We start from the raw sequence: 17,520 nt of genomic DNA on the forward strand, positions 1-17,520 counted from the left end.
CAGTTCTAACAGATTAGCACTTTAAAAATTCACTATGAAACCATTTTCACCTTAAAAAATTAGCAATCTTAATGTGAAGTCCATCCCATGGGGTAGAGTAGATAAAAGCATCAGTCTTTTCTGCCCTCCCGCCATTAGGATAGATGATGGATCCTTGCAGTCCTGAATGCGTCCTGATGGGGGCACCTGGAGTAGGGTGTGGGCATAGGTAGATGGAATTCACCTGTGCTGAGACTGGGCTTATAAGGGCGGCGTCACAGGAACGCCAGCAGAAGCAGAGAGCAGCAGAGAACAAGGCCATCAGAGAACGCCAGAGAGCCCAGAAAGAGTGAAGACTCCCAGCCTTCCCAGCGCCCCCCCCCCGGCACACCTGCCTGCTGTGTACCCAGTAAAATCACAAGAAAAGCCTGAAAAGCCACTGAGGGCTCTAGGACTCTCTCCTCCTTACCCTGTCTTCTCGGATCATAGGGATCCTGCTCTGTGTCCATTCCTGCTCATTACACATGGTCAAGCATTTTACTGTCTTCTTATTCTTGTATTAAATCCACAGTCATGGACTTTACACTTTCAGTATTTCCTTGTATTATTCGCTGTCTTCCTATTGGTAATCATGTCTTTATTTTCTGAATGTTTTTCTTTTTAAGGAAGTGAAAATAAAATACCAATGAGATGTTTTTAAAGGCGGATTGCCCCAAACTATTATATTTGGGGAAGAAAGGGTTTGGGAGAGGCAGAGGCTCCTGGCATGATAAAGTAGCTTCTTGATGGTTATGTTGTTATTTAGTCTCCACACTTTTCCATACTAATTATGTTCAATAAGAATTTTACTGAAGAGGCTGTCTCTGTTATTGGCAGATATTGAGAATCCAGTCACTATTGACCAATCCAGTGTATTGGTCAACATGGCCAAAAATATTTACACTGTATGAGCATGTTTAAGCAGACTTCCCCCAACTCCTGCCTTGGAATTTTTGAATGAACAAACAGTAAAACTGCCTCTGCATTTTCAATTAGAAAGGGAAGGGATGAGAGAGAGGACAGGGAGCTGGCTGCTGTCCTCTAAGAGATGTTCTAACATCTCTTAGAAGCCATTCTTATTTTGCAAGTAAACATCAATGCTCCGTGTGATTATCAAATGGGCACTTTGCAGCTAACAGTATTCATTTGTATCTTCTTAGTGAGGAAGTACACACTTATTTTACAAAGCCGACTTAGCACCAGTATACTCTTTAGGTGGTGTCTCCTCATCTTGCCCTTCCTGTGAAAACGGCCGTTGTTGCTCCCCAGAACTTCAGCTTGAGTGCTTGGGAAGCACCCCTGTGTCTGCCCCCTCCGTGGAGACGTGAGCCAGGCCTCATTCTCAGCAGATGTCCTCTCACATTATTGGCAATTATCTAAAATGCTTTTCTGTGAGGTCCTTCATTTGTCTTACCATTTCTATATTAAAACAGTCATCAAGGTTTGCTTTTTTTTTTTAATGTAGGCCCACCAAAAATATTTACACTGTATGAGCATGTTTAAGCAGACTTCCCCCAACTCCTGCCAAGGAATTTTTGAATGAACAAACAGTAAAACTGCCTCTGCATTTTCAATTAGGAAGGGAAGTGATGAGAGAGAGGACAGGGAGCTGGCTGCTGTCTTCACTGGCCACGTGAACTCAGCTCTGATGAGAGCCTCGTTGAGAGATGAGAATATAAATATCAGAAGCAAATACTATGGGAAATATGAAGGGAGGAGGATGATCTCTATAAGATTAAAAAAATATTGCAACTACTACCTGTCATGTGTGTCCTGGACCAATACAAAGAGAACATTGGTGTCTATTTACTTTAGTCTTCTTCCTAATAATACTCTGGTCCTTGGGCAAAAGCAAATGTATTTTTTTTTAAAGATTTATTTATTTATCCAAGGGTACAGGCCAGAGGTGTGGGGGGTGAGAGGAGTCACCAGAGACAGAGTGGGGAACAGAACAGGCAGACTGACTGAAATACACTGTTGAGGGGAGCAGTGGGCGTGGCAGGAGAGGTCTGCTGCGCCATGTGGGTAGCTCCCTGGCCTGGGATTGAACTTGTGCTGCAGAGGCTGCAAATAGCTTCATAGGTTGCATCTTAACCCCTGGCACCACCAGGGAGGACCCAAATGTACTTTTTAGTTGCTTTTTAAAATCCTACCCTTACTGCTTTTTCCCTGAGGGTTTGTAAACATTTCCCTACAATGGTTTGATATTTAACCTGTCTTCTTCAGGACAGACTCTGGCACATTGGGAAGCCTGTGCTGTCCAAGTCATTATTTCCTTAGACCCGATACACATTTGCTTCTTTCTGGTTCACCATCTGCCCAATCCAACTGCATTACATGGAGAGCTAATTATATGGTGAGATGGTGGTAAACATTTAGCACTGGAAGGTATAAAAAAGTGACAAACCAGGGCCTCCCTGGTGGCGCAGGCGTTGAGCGCAGTGCCGTGAAGCTGTCCGCAGCCTCTACAGCGTGGGTTCGCATCCCGGTCAGCCAGGGAAATACCCACATGGCACAGCAGACCTCTCCTATCTCATCCCCTGCTCCCCTCAGCAGTGTTTTTGGTCCGTCTGCCTGTTCTGTTCCCACTCTGTCTCTGGTGAATCCTCTCACCCTCCGCACCTCTGGCCTGTACCCCCGTTCTCGTATAAATAAATAAATCTTAAAAAAAAAAAAAAGTGATAACCAGATGAAGAAAAGAGGTAACCAGCTAAGCTCAGAGCAGGTCTGGGATGGAAGAGGCCCTGAAGGTAACTTCACCTGGAGCTCATTTTGTAAACCATGCCCAGAAATTAACTAGATGAGCTGTTCAAGGTCAGTTAGTTCTTCACACCAGGCACGTTTTATGAGTCTTCTCTATTGGAAAAGGCTGGTACTGGGAGAGCAGTTTTTCATTCTCCGGCCTCATGTTAGTTTCATGAAATGTGCCTGGATTACAAGTGTACAACAGGATGCATTTGTTTTACAAAGATCAGCAGAGCCCACCACCCACTCCTGCTTTCTGAAAGACTTTCCTATAGGAGTAGTTTGGAGTGAGATGTTTTCCAGGACTGCATTTCTGAACCCAGACTGTGAAGTCTTTTAAAATATCACAGAACACAGCATTGCCAAAGGCATCACTAAGTGCAGTGTGGGGAATGAAGGAAATACCAGAGACCACTTTATAAGCCAAGGCAAAGCAGCCCTGTGCCCTAGGGAGCAAGATGCAAAGGAAGGGAAGTGTTGGTGCCAAAAGAGGAGACAGCAGGGCAGTCAGGGAGCCAGGTTGTGGAGAGAGGGTGGGGAAGAGAGAGAGGCAGAGACCAGAGCTAGGATAGGGCAGTTGAGCTCCTCTCTCTTCCCCTGGCCATAAGCCTTTTCCCTTTTGGATTTTTCTGGCCTTTCCTGGGCAGCCAGAAATCGGCTTGTCCTCAGGGGTCACGCTGTGCCTGGCTCAGGGGTCCTCGGTGACCTTGCCTTGAAGCCCAGGGACTGAGGCCCCATTCAAGCCATGGGAGAGCTAGAGTTTGGGCACCTGAGGCAGCTCCTTGGCTTGCAGCCACTTGGCTGCACGCCAGCTCAGCGGGTTCAGCCCAGACTGGGATGAAAGGAGGACCCGCCTGCGCCCCACTCTCTTGCGCTCTGCCCACAGGAGCAGCAGCTCTATCCTAAGGCTTTTCCTGCCGCCCACCGTGCAGCAATGCCTGCCTCCTCCGCTCGGCCCGCGGTTCTGGCCCTGACCGCGCTGACGCTGCTTTTGCTGCTGTGCCTGGGCCCAGGTGAGTGGGGCAAAGCTAGGGCACAAAGGAAAGGGATGGCTGGGTGCAGGCACACAGACCCAGTCTGAGCCCAGGCAAGAGCAGGGGATAGTAGGGTCTTTTGGATTTCTCACTCGGACACTGAAAAGTGAGGTGCTAGGGCTGGCAGTGTTGCAGGGTCAAGGGCAGGGGCACAGACATGTGTGATAACCCTGGAAGGAAAAAGGGCTGAGGGTCCCAAGGAAGCACAAAAAGTGTTTGGGGCTTAACATAAGGGGCAAAAGGATAATAGGAACTTTAAGCTGGTCATGCCCTCAGGATCTGAGCATAGGCAAAGGGCATCATCACCTGATTCCCTTCCAGATTCTTCCCACCTGGGTCAAGCCCAGCTCTGCAAAACTGCCAGATCTCACAGCCCACATAGGGGAAATGTTGATGTTAAGATAAAAATAATCCATAGTAGGGAAAAAAATCACAATGATTCATTTTTGTGTTTCTTTTTTCCTTCAGATGAATTTAGTGTGGCATCCAATTATATAGGGAAAACCCTCTTAAGGGAGAAATGCTTAAGTTTCTCTATTGTACCCATTCTGCAATGCTGAGAGTCAACACTTCCCCCCCCCCCCTTAGAAAGGGCAATCTGGATAGTATTTTTGTCTGGACAATGCCAGCATGTCTGGTCCTTCTTGGTTCACTAGTGGCCTCTGGGATGTAGGAGTGGAGGCTTACAAATCTAGGAGGCAGGTCCTGAAACCCCAGATCTACTGCTAAGAGTCTGGGGCTGAAAAGCTTGAAGAGACCTCCCCTGGGCGGGTGCTTTTCTCAGCACAAAGTAGCCAGGAGCTATCTAATGGAAAAGGAAGATGGTCTTGATTGCTCAACTTCTGTAAGTCCCTTATCCAAATCAGGCCTGGAAAAGCTGCCGCCTGGTGGAGGTGAGTGAGGAGTACCGCAGTAGGACCGCTGAGGTGGCAGAACATCAGGGGTCTGTGCAGTAAGCGTTGCTGTTATTACAAGTGTAGTGGCAGGAAGGACCACAGTGCAGGTTTTCTGATCCCATGCAGACCGGGTAAAGGAGGAGTCAGAGTCCTCAGTGGTTTTTTGCAGGTCTTTTATTGGGGTTCACCAGGCATATGGCAGGCAGGGGTGCTGGGGGGCCGGGAGTCTGGCAGGCCTCCCAGCCCCCAGCAGGTCTTCACTCTGTGGGCTCTCTGGCCTTCTCTCGACTTCTGCTTCTCTTGCTTCTCTCTTGGCTTCTATTTCGGCTTCTGCTGCTTCTCGGCTTCTTCTGGCATCCCTGTGACGCCGCCCTTAAAAGCACAGTCTTAGCGCAAGTGTATCCACTTCAGGTGCCCGCCATCAGGCATGCATTCAGGATCACAGGGTTCCCTCATCTATCCTGATGGCAGGAAGGCAGAAAAGCCTGATACCTTTTACCTTACCCTACACCAAGTTACAACCACAGGGGAGGCTAATCAATATATTCCCATCACCGGATTTATCTCCCACTCCCCCTTTATTGCCACTATTTTGTAAGAAGTGCATTCAAATAATGGGAGTGAGCATTGACTAGAAGCCATTCCTTTTCATGACTTGTGTGTGTTTGTTTTTCACTCATGCCAAGAAGGTAGTAAAAGGAATCAGTTAAAATATTATCAGTGAGCTGGAATGTGAAAGATCTTATGACAGAAAATGAAAATCTTTATACCTACGCGTCTTGAAGGTGACTCATGGTATGACACCCAAAAACCTTTAATAGAGAAAATCATCACTGCCTAGTCTTGATCAGTTTATTAATAGGTAACACCTTCAAAGGGGCATCCTGTCATTCTGAATCTGCTGAGAGATCTAGTGCCACGTAACTAGACCTAATAAATTCAAGACTGCCTTTTTTGGCAGCCTAGAAAGAATGACTGGTGATGTGGAGGTTTAAAAAAAAATCCATGCAACAGATAAAAAAAACCAAATTGCTATTCATTGGATCTTTATTCCTCTTTTCAAACAAATTTAGTGTGGTGTTCAATTACATGTATTAATATTTGCACTTCAGTGTGTAGTAATTGGATAGTGGTGACATTAATAATTCACGCAGGCTTCTCAGTTGTATAGCTGAGAGGTGGTGAGGCTTTCATTTTTGGAGCAGTAGTGACACACGTTTGCTGCCAGAAATTGCAGCCACATCATAAATGCCTAAACCCAATGTCTATTTCAACATCTGGCCACATTTTATTCATTAATTGTTAAGTGCTTTTACAGAAGGCAAACAGATGGAGAGATGATACTTAAATCTGTATATATGACCCTGCGAGTTGTTGGAGATTGACAAATGTTAAGATATTAATGATTTGCTAATATTAGTGCCAAGGAATGTTTCTGTCAGCTTTAGCAAATGTTTTTATAGATTTGCTTCATTTACTCTTAAGGATGGAAAAGAGGTACAATCTTCAAGCGTAGTCCCACCCCACTTAATTAAATAATCCCTTGACAATGGCCTTGCCCTGTGCTCCTCTCTGCTTGTTTATACTCAGCTGCCTCCAGCAATGCTCAGTGGGCAGTCTCTGCGTATGACCTACTCCCTCTCTGTGCCCCCCTTAGAGCCATAGTTCTTTGCCCAGAAGTTTCATTTCTTCAGGTTAAACATCTAAATTCTCTCATCTTTTCTCATGTAACACATTTGGGCCCTTGTCTTCTCTGGATTCTGCTTTGATCACAACTCCAGCTTTTCTGTGACCTTCTGAAAGTGAGAAATTGTGACTGAACCAAATAGGAGAGGCTGGTCTGATGGGAGCAGTGATAGGACAGAGACAGGACAATTGTTCTCCTGCAAGATGCTATCCTTTTATTCATGCAGCCTAAAATTACAACTGCTTTTTATTTATTTATTTTATTACTGAGTCCAGGCTTTTTTTTTTTTTAAGATTTATTTATTTATACATACACGAGCTGGGGTACAGGCCAGAGGTGTGGGGCAGGGGTGGGGGCACGGTGAGAGGATTCACCAGAGTGGGGCGAACAAGCAGCTTTACTGAAATGCACTGCTGAGGGGAGCAGGAGGCGAGACAGGAGAGGTCTGTTGCGCCATGTGGGTTGCTCCCTGGCCAGCCTGGGTATCAAACTTGTGCTGCTGCAGAGACTGTGAATTGCTTCATAGTGCTATGCTTAACCCCTTGCACCACCAGGGAGGCCCCTGCAATTGCTTTTTAAACAATCACATCACTGAGGACTGACAGGAACATAGTCAGAGAGCGCTGCATCCTTTGATGGGCCGCTGCACTGTACTATCTTGGTCTACTGTCCGGTATACTCCCAACCTTCCCATGGGAGATGAGAGGGTGACACTGTTAGGGGGAAAGGATGTCCTGAGATAACACCACCACCTCTGCCTGGCCCCCCAGCCCTTCAGTGTGGCCCCTGAAGAGGCTTTGCAAACCGGCCCCCTGGCCTGGCACACGTGCCCTAAAGGCAGTTGGGTAGCTCTCCATTCAAACGCCCACATGCAGCGCATTGTGAAGTGGTTATTTATGGACATGGGGTATGCTGACAGGCTTGAGCCCAGAGACCTTCACACTCAAATTTTGTAAACACTGGGTTCACTAATAAAACACATCTGCAGCTAAAACTTAGCTATGGGTCGCCAATTTACGGTCTTTGATTACACATGTGGTTTCTCTCTCCTCTCCATCCCCAACCACACAGGGGGTTTAAGCAGGAGTTCCTATTTAGGTCCCAGACCCTCTTGAGAAACTGACAAAAGCTATGACCCCTATTCCCAGAAAAGGTTGTCCCTGCAGATGCGCAAACTCAGGTCTTGGGTTGTCTGTGGATGGACACTGAAAGTGGGCAGCCTTGTCTCCATCCTGGGGCCAGATGCTGGCCCCTTGTGGTTGAAGATGTCCTGCTTATTACTGAGGCCAGGCTTTTATTCCCGTTGTCTTGGGGTCCCCCTTAAGCACCAGAGTCTCCTCTAAAATTCACCAGATGATAGAGGATGTTCAAACAGACCAAGATGTGTTATTTTCTATTAAAATGATTGGGTTAATAGAAACATTTTTAGAACTGAATGAAAACAACAGCAAATAGTATAAATAATGCCTGCTTATAAGTTGATTAGGGTAAGCTACACATCTGGTGTAGTTGATCAAGGTACTACGGGGTAATGGATGCTTTACATACGGAGGGTGTTGATGTGGCATTGCACTCGGGAGTATCTAGGTGTCAGATTTTATTAGGAAGACTTGTGGGGGGGGCGAGGGAGGGGGGGCGAGGGAGGAGGGGGGGGCGAGGGAGGAGGGCGATCTGAAGCACAGAGCATAGTGGAGCAGCAGGCACAGAGAGAAGAGACCTTCTGCTGCACCACATGCGCTCTAGCTCCATACCCCCTCACGGGGGCTCGCTCCCACGCTCCTTGACGGGTAGCCCCCTGGCCGGGGCTCGAACTCAGGCCGCAGCGGTGAGAGCGCTGAGACTAACCCCTAGGCCATCCTGGAGGCCCTGCCAGGGGCTTAGTTAAATGGAGCCTTTAACCTTTGTTAGGAGGCTTCAGGAGAACTACTGACAGCTGCTTCTCCAGCAAGTCAGAAGAGACTATGGCTGCCCTTCCCTTCCCTTCCCTTCCCTCAGTGATCATCACTGTCTCCTCCTCGGGCCCCTGGGCGCTGAGGGAAGATGGCTTTCAGCGGCACCTCCATGTCTTCATCGGTGACAAGAGGGGACAAAGTATGGGGATTTTTCAATTCTAAAACAAGTATTTTTCATTGATGAATCAGAAGAAAAACCTACACAGTTCAGAAAGTAATCAGGATTGTACTGATCCTGAAAGATTTCTTTGGTGATGATCATGTGTAAAATCAATATTTAGAAGTTTCTAGAGATTTAAGTATGCAGACTTCTGATGTCCTCATAGAATAATGAATGCTCTTAGCGAGCTGAAGTGACTCAAAAAAACAAAGTAAATAATCCAGTCACAAAATGGGCAGAAGAGCTAAAAAGAAACTTCTCCAAAGAGGAAATGCAAATGGCCAACAGACATATGAAAAAATGTTCAACATCACTTGCAATCAGGGAAATGCAAATCAAAACTACCATGAGATACCATCTCACACCAGTGAGAATGGCACGTATTTAAAAAACTAGCAACAACAAATGTTGGCGAGGATGTGGAGAGAAATGAACTCTCCTGCACTGCTGGTGGGAGTACAAACTGGTCCAACCACGATGGAGAGCTGTGTGGAGATTCCTCGACCTGCCAAAGACAGAGCTTCCATAGGATACAGCGATTCCACTCCTAGGTATTTACCCAAAGGACACAGAAACATCAATTCCAAAGAGCACCTGCACCCTTATGTTTACAGCAGCCCTGTTTACAATAGCTAAGCTTTGGAAACAACCCAAATGCCCAAAAATAGATGCCTGGATCAAGAAGAGGTGGTGCATATACACCATGGAATATTACTCAGCATTCAAAAAAGATAAACACATGCAATTTGCAGCAACATGGATGGCACTGGAAGGGATCATGCTCAGCGAAATAAGCCAGAAAGAAGACGAAAAACACTGGATGGTCTCACTCATAGCAGGAATTTAGAAACCAGCAAAGCACCTGTAGTCCATGACCTTAGTCTATCCTTTGCACTTGTTTTCTACACGTTGTATAGAAGAAATGGATTAAGTAGAAGAAGCCATACATTTCTGGGCATTAAAGAATAGCTTGAGTGGTTGTTCAGAATCATCTTGAAAGGTGCAGTGATTTATCTCTCCATATCCTCCAGATATTTCTTAGCTCGTGTCTTCTAGTACCACCGTCTCTTCTCCCATCAGTATATATTCTGTTTGCCTTCCTTGCTCCTAGAAGCTGCCCAAGGACATATGACAATATTCTAAGATCTTTCCAGGCCCTCCATGGATGGCAGTGGTTTCATATCACACTTTAAAAATCTCCCGAGGTTGTGACCAGAGATTCGTCCATTGTTGCTGCTCTCACAGACGTGCGAGGGCTCGGGAGCAGCGCTGGGGGGCGATGGGGTCCAGCACAGAGGATGGAGGCAGCTGCCGGGGTCCGGGAGTCTCCTGGCCAGAGCCGGCCACACGCTGCCTCGGGGCTCCTAAGCGCTCCGGAGACGCGGGAACTTCTGGACCTGGACTGAATTTTTAGAGCGCTAAGGCATTTCCTGGGCTTGTGACCACACAACTCCCGTTCTGCCTGCCTCTGCCTATAGTTTCTTTCTCTGTATCTTCTCCTCTTACAAGAACAGTCTCTGCCCTAAATCCATTATATCATTGCAACATCCTAAACTAATTACATCTGCAAAGACCCTATTTCCAAATAAGTTCACACAAGTTCCTAGTAGATATGAATTTGGGGAGACACTATTTAATCCCCCTTATATTATATGAAAAGTAAAAGTTGGCAGGAAGGTGTGTAGGACAGATGGTCGCCCTCCTAGTGAGACATGAGGGCTGAGAGAACGATGTCACTTTGCCTAAGAAGTAGCTTGAACAGTGGTGGCCTTGGTCAGTCATGATCCCTGTCACAAGCTTTGAGCCACTGAGCATTCTGATGATGTTTTGCTGCATGACAGGGAGTGCAACTAGGGTTCAAAACCGTAACACTAGCAAGATGCCAGATCACAATACACGAATGAAGTGAACTTTTCTGTTGCATCGGGCAACACCATGCTGATAAAGAAACGGGAGTCGTGGAGCAGGCTACATAATGCAGGATGCTGCTGAAGACCAAGATCCTGGCCTTGTTATTGATAGAAGAATTATACAGCATCAGTTGAGAGGAAGGAGGACAAAGAGAAAAGGAAGGGGTGAAACTAGAAACTAGTATCAGGGGTTGTGAGTCTGACCTCCAGGCACTTCTCATCTGCTTGATGACTTAGTATTGTAATTGGGATCAAGCTCTAGTTCCCCAGCCAGGGTTTCAATCTTATCAACAAGGCTTTCCACTGATCAGCTTCTGGGGTCCCTTGTTATACATCGGTGCTCACTAGATGTATAAGTAGGGAGTATGTTTTATGCATAGGTCATCAGTCCCCTGGGCATGCCTTGTCATACCTTGTGATGCATACCCTTCCCAGCTGATCCAGCTTTGTGCTCTTGATTGATTTGAAAGGCACCTTGCAGGGTGGGGCTCCTGTACCTAAATGACCGGGCTGTTCTGACCTTGCTTAGGATTTAGAACTGTAGGTAACAAAATGGTGGCCGAATAGGTGGGATTAGCAGACCCACACTTTTCTAACTTTTATTTTTGCATTTGAGAAGTCAAAGAGTACAGTACAACCCTGAAACTGATTTCTATTTTCTTTCTTTTAGATGGCATAAGTGGAAATAAACTCAGACTGATCCTCCAAAAACGCGAAGGTAAATATACACGGAATGGGTCAGGGTTGCATTCTTAACTGGATTGAAATGGAATGGGAGTGTTGATTGTGCTCTCTGGGGTCTTGCATTTGGAAAATCAAAGTGTTCATGCCTTAAAAGGTTAGCAGATCTGAAGGGTCATTTTGTGGGCCTGCAGGGTGCTATTTTATTGCATAAATATTATTGTCAATTTTTGAAGGCTGTTTCTCTCAAAGCTGTCAGTGCACACCCCAAAATGAAAGAAACAGTGTTGCCGTGCTCACCGAATGCTGTTTAGAGTTGTGATACTTTCTAGAGTACAAAGCTGTATTTAGAGTATATTCTTTTTTTTTTTTAGCAGTTTTTTTAAAGATTTATTTATGCATACAAAAACTGAGGTGTAGGCTAGAGGTGCAGGGGGTGAGAGGATTCACCGGAGAAGAGTGGGGAGCAGAACAGGCAGATTGACTTAAATAAACTGCTGAGGGGAGCAGCAGGCGAGACAGGAAGGGTCTGCTGCACCATATGGGTTAGCAGGTCCCTGGCTGGGGATCGAACTCATGCTGCAGAGGCTGCTGATAACTTTGTAGTGCTGAGACTTAACCCCTTGCGCCACCAGGGAGGCCCAATTTAGAGCATATTTTTCAGGGCCCATAAAACCTTAATTTGTGAGGGAGGCACGGGGTGCTATTGTTGCAGTCCTTTGCATTATTATTTCTGATAGTTTTTGGGAGAGGGTTAAACAGAAAACCCCTCTGTTACTAACACCAGTTGTGACAAAAATTCCTAAGATACATGTGGTGACCAGCAGCAAAATGTCGGGAAATAGAACCACCTGAGAGTCACATAATATACTCTGGGCTGCTGCGCTCAGTTCTATCAGTGGAGACCCTGGTGCCCGCCTGTGACTGCCCTGGAAACTGTCATCCTCACCTATAAAATTAGCAAGATGTCTATCCCTTAGGAATTAAGAAATGTGGCTACTCTTCTGGTATGAGCACTCCTTCTTTTCTCTCCTAGTTAATAGAGGATTCTAGCAGATGAAAGTTGCCTCCCGAATGGGGGCCTCTAGTCCACATTCATTCTTCCCAGTTTGCCCCCCTGGGCTCTCCCCTCACTGACATACACAGGTGCTGAGGACAGGGGACCCCTGTGGGTTTCTGGGGAAGCTTCCAGCATTTCCAGCCACCCTGCCCATCCCCCATCTCTGCAGCACCTCAGAGGGGTGGCCCCATCCCTGTGTAGGGCAGCAGGATAGCCAAAAGGAAAGCCTGACAAAGTGGGGGAACCAGCAAGAAAACCACAAATCCTAGGTGTACATCTGTAGCTTTTATTTATCAAGTCAAGAAATACACAGTGAGTACCTACTATATACAAAAGAATATTAACATGCCCTGAGGGAGAGACACAAGAGGTAAAAAAAATAAACCCCACTGGTATTTCCTGATGTGGTCATGGGACACAGAGGGCACCTTCCTTTCATTATCTTGATGTAGCCTCATAAGCGAGGGGCTGTCTGTCAGTCCAGTTTTATAGATGAAGGGACAGAGGGGCAACCCAGTGGCAGAGCCTACAGAAATGCTGCCTTCTAAGCAGTGGAAAACATGAGGGAGAGACAGTAGAGGAAGTCATGTTAAAGCAAAGGTCAGTCCCGGCAAGACTCAATCAAATCAACAATGTGGGAGGCCTGGGAATGATGCCCAAGCTGGTGCTGAGTGTTCCAGCAACTGGATATGAGAACTTGCAGGACGGCCAGGATGAGCCTGGTCCGGCCCCCCAGGGTTCATCACTCCAATTCCTTTTCTTTCCCATCTCCAAAGCAAGCGCAGCACCCTCTTGATTCCATATGCAATGATCACACAGCAGGGTGGCCGGGGACATAGGCTGCACCCCAATGCAGAACCTCATGCCTCTCCCCCATGGGCCTACATCGGGCATAGGGAGTGGCTGCAGAAAACTAACTGCTTTGCTTCTACCCTGTGCCTTAAAATTTGAAGGTGAGCCTGTGCCCCTTTATCTGGCTATACCCAAACAGGAGAGCTTCGTATCAAGAAGTGAGGAGATTGATGACCACAGTTGATGTAGAAATGAAGTTAGGAGTTACTACTATCTCATGCATAATGGGACTGGCAGGTGGGAGATATCCCAGCGATTTACTCCAATGAGAAAATAAATCATTCTTTGTCCTTTGTGGGGTGGGGGCTTAATCATTTCAGCACCTGCTCCAACTAAAATGGCTAAAGTGGCTGTTGATGAGAACAAAGCCAAAGAATTCTTAAGCGGCCTGAAGCGGCAGAAGCGGCAGCTGTGGGACCGGACCCGGCCGGAGGTTCAGCAGTGGTACCAGCAGTTCCTGTACATGGGCTTTGATGAAGCGGTGAGTGTTCTCTCCAGCGGGGTAGGGTGGTGGGGACAGAGGCAAGAAATGGGGAAATGGAGCACAGAAAATAAGGCTTCAGTATTCTCTCCAAAAGAACGAATCCCCATTGTATGCCACGTGCTAGCTAGGCATTGCTTTCCCTTACCATCAATTTAAGACATCAGCTGGAAATTTCCATCACATTAGGCCCAAATGGGAATCTCTCCCAACATGTTGTCAAATGACCGGGACTTAAATTCATCAAGAATCTGATTTTCCTAGAGCTTTTAAAACTTAATGGATAGCTTTGCCTGAGTGTCCTTTAAATATCTCACAACCCCCCCAAAACATTTTCAACTTACCCTCAAAAAATGTCACGAACTGCAAGATCAATGAAAAAAACCTATAAGGATAATGGAAAAAGATGAAAGTGACTTTTAAAGACGGGTCTTTGCAGATGCTTTGGGAAAATGTGCCAATGCATTTGCAGGGATAGAGTTCTACCATGTATTCAGGAAGTATGAGTGAGCATCAGCAGTAAATTAAGGGAAAGGAATGTTTATAATCACAGACTCCCAGCTGGGAGCAGGTACAGATGAGACAGTGGCACAAGTAAGGGGTTAGATTTTGCTGCACAGGCGTTGGTCTGCAGCGTGACCCGCGGGGCTACAAGAACCTGGTATAGGAGCAGCACTCGCTATATGAAACTTGGCATGGACATTCAGTCTGCCACCCTGCCAGCAACCAGATGAAGGGCAGCATCTCCAGCTGGGGTAGCTGGAAGTATGTTTTCAATGGGCCCATGACTCATATTGCTAATGGAGGGTATATACAAAATACTGCATTCAGTGAGAAAACAAATTAAACATTTCTAGAGGCTGCATAAAACACGATCATTGTAGCTGTATCATAATTTCCTTTCTATTCCCAACCATTGGACATATGGGTTGTTCCCTGATTATCTCAAATATAATCTTTTTATGTGCAAATAGCTGAATGGTTATAGCCAAACTCTATGCCAGGCATGATTCTAAGTGTTTATGTGAATTAACTTACTTAACATTCACAAACCAAATGACAGTACTATTATTTGCATCTTTGTGCGAAGACTGTGCCTTACTTAGTATTACAATCTGCCCTGCTGAATTCCTGGGGCAAAAGATGGAATCACATTTAAGGATCTCGCGGTATTATCAATTGCATGATCAGTAAGTCATGAAGGAGAGCACCAATTTTCTCAGATCTTTAGCATCTGGTATACTCATTGAAAACTTATTTTAAAAATATATTTATTTGATGAACTATTTGATGAGTGCTCCATCATCTTTTAGTGATATGCAAACCCTGACTGCCAGTAATTATACAATAGTTCATGAAAATGGGTATGAAGAGTTCATCAGGGGTAATGGCTGAAATCATGTCTGCTGACAAAACCAGAATAAAGGTGAGAATCAAATAAGATAGTAACTATATCTGCATGGAATTTATTAGAAGGGAATGTCAAAATATCAGTAGTGGTTGTCATTGGCAATGGCATTATTAGCCCCCTTTTCTTTGACCCTCTCCCTAAAAGGTAGGTTTAAAAAATGTCTGCATAATTTCCATTTGTAAAACACTTCTTAAAAAATTGTTGAAAAAATACCTTCTAAGTCAAAACCTCAAACAAGATTATAAAATGAGAAAAATACAAGGAACAAGATTGTTTCACGGTGGGAAAAATTGCAGTAACATGAGAAAAACAAGTATTCTTTCCAAAGAAGACAGAGGAAGGCCTCAGGAAATGAGCAAGACCCCCAGCAGTGCAGGAATAAGGGGCTCCCAGCTTCATGGGGTGCTCAGATAATGGTATTCTTATTACAGTAAAATAGATTCCTGAGACCTAGCCACCATAAAATTTGATCCATGAGGCATGGGGTGATGCCATCAAATTTCCATTTATAGCATTTCCAGAGCCTCAGATGAGGGGGTTCATTAACCAGACTTGGACAAAAATTGGCTCTGAAGCCCAAAGTTTTAGAGAGGCTCCAATTCCCCCAGGGCCTCTTGCTCTGCTCCCTGCCTCTTTGCTCCCACATTAAATCTCTGTCCTGAGCATGTACCCCTGCAAGTCAGTTTAAATCCATCTTGCACCTTCACCAACAATGATGAAAGTTAGTACATTTGACCATATACTGGCTGTACTTTCAATGGTGGTCCCTACTGACACGCCGGTGTGCAGTGGGCTATACCACCTAGGCTTGTCTAATTACGCTCTATGATGTTCACACAACAATGGGATCACCTACAGATGCATTTCCCAGAATATGTCCCGCCATTAAGGGATGCAGCATTAATACCAAAAGCCAATTACAAACCTGAACGTCATGCTCCATTTCTCCTTCATCTTCAGTCCTTCCTTATTATTACAGCAACTGCTTTGTCTTCATGGGTCTCTCCCAAAACTTAGGCTTCTTCTTCCTTTTTCTTTTACCTTTTAAGAGGTCAGGTTTATAAGGAAAAGGAGAAAGAAAAAGAGCGGCACCTGCATAGTCAGAGCCGAGCAGGAGAGCTGCATCTTACCGGTGCAGCAAACTGCAGGCTTCTTGAAGGAGGATATCACCTGGCTTGTTTGGGTGGCCCTCCAGTCCCCAACACAGGACCTGGCACACAGTGCCCCCTGGATAAGTGTTTGCGGGATGAAAAAGTGCCATATGCATGCTCTAACCAACACCACAGGGATACTCTGCCCATGGCTCTAAGATGCCAGTGCAGGAGGTGAGTTAATCCAGACATTTATTAAGCAGCTACTGTGTGCCCGAGTGGACCCAGCACCGGGGCAGGGACAGAAAGGATGGTGCCCACCACCACGAGATGTGGATGGTGGGTCAGGCCGTGTTGTTACTGTGTTTGGTAAATGTTCATTTCATTTACTGAAAAAGAGGAAAATGTTTAAGTCTGGGGTCTATTTAGAGCTCCTATGACAGAAGTTTTCAAAGGCATGGGTATGTATTTCTTAGGAGAAATTAGCTCTGTCAGTATTCTCTAGTAAGCTGTATTGACCTGAGCACAGAAAGAGCATGACAAGGAATTGTTCTGGGGAAGGGTTGTTAATCATTGAAGAAAAACCATCACAGAGAAAAGCCAAGGGTGAGAAATGGTCTCTGTAATTCTCTCTTTTCCTCCAGAAATTTGAAGACGATGTCACCTACTGGCTAAACAGAGGTCGGAATGGACATGACTACTACGATTACTACCAACATCACTATGATGAAGAGTCCGCCAACGGTCCGCGGAGTCCCCACAGCTTCAGGCATGGAGCCAGCGTCAACTATGACGACTACTAACCACAGCTCGCCAAGCCTGGCTCAAGGACCCCGCAGAGATCCTCTTCAAAATGTCACGCACTCTTCAATCCCTTTCATGCCTTGTTTCAGCTCATCTTTTCTACCCACTTTCTGTGACCAGGAAGGAAGCATCAAAACAAAGAATATAAATGTCTTTGATATTTCATGCAAGTACCTAACAATGCATTTCACCTAAAAATAGCAATAAAGCATTTTGTTTAAAAGAAACTTCTCGGAATTCATTTGGATGAAAATTAAGTTGACGACAGTTTTTATCCCCTGAGTGATTCTGAAGCTCATGTATCATCTGAGAGACAAGTCTCTATTAATATCCCAACAGTTACCTGGTGAATCCGCACCACCACACCAAGCAGGCCCTGGGTCGTCTGTTTGAATATTCAGTCCATGCTATCATGCAAGATATAAAACCAGCAAGAAAATTTATTTGAAAATTAAGATTACAGAACATGGTTTGTAGGATTCCAATTATTCTACAGGTGTTTGAGAGCTTCTGGGGTTCTAGGCCCTGAATTGTAGCTGGACCTATTTAGTGTTATTATCCAGGAAACAAAAGATAACAGAAAAAAATCTAAAGTTTGGTTGATTTCAGAGGCTCACTTATCTAAAAAATTAAAACTTTTTCAGTGATTCGAGAAGGACCACAGAATAGACTCTGAATCATATCTAAACACCTGAGTGAATGAAAGAGAGAAAAGTGGTGTTAGGTGGAAAGAGGGAG

General features: G+C 45.5%; 1 protein-coding gene across 1 annotated transcript; it reads left to right on the plus strand.

Annotated features, from left to right (window-relative positions):
* Positions 1–3,621: 3,621 nt before the first annotated feature.
* On the plus strand, positions 3,622–17,505 carry ECRG4 (ECRG4 augurin precursor). The gene is made up of 4 exons (XM_037528049.2): positions 3,622–3,776; positions 11,073–11,120; positions 13,316–13,476; positions 16,623–17,505. The coding sequence occupies exons 1-4, from the start codon at positions 3,698–3,700 to the stop codon at positions 16,779–16,781; spliced, it is 447 nt and encodes a 148-aa protein (XP_037383946.1). The 5' UTR covers positions 3,622–3,697; the 3' UTR covers positions 16,782–17,505.
* Positions 17,506–17,520: the final 15 nt, after the last annotated feature.

The sequence above is a fragment of the Talpa occidentalis genome, unplaced genomic scaffold (assembly GCF_014898055.3).
Source record: "Talpa occidentalis isolate TD23 unplaced genomic scaffold, MPIMG_talOcc4v2.1 talOcc4.5, whole genome shotgun sequence".
Classification (NCBI taxonomy): Eukaryota; Metazoa; Chordata; class Mammalia; order Eulipotyphla; family Talpidae; genus Talpa; species Talpa occidentalis.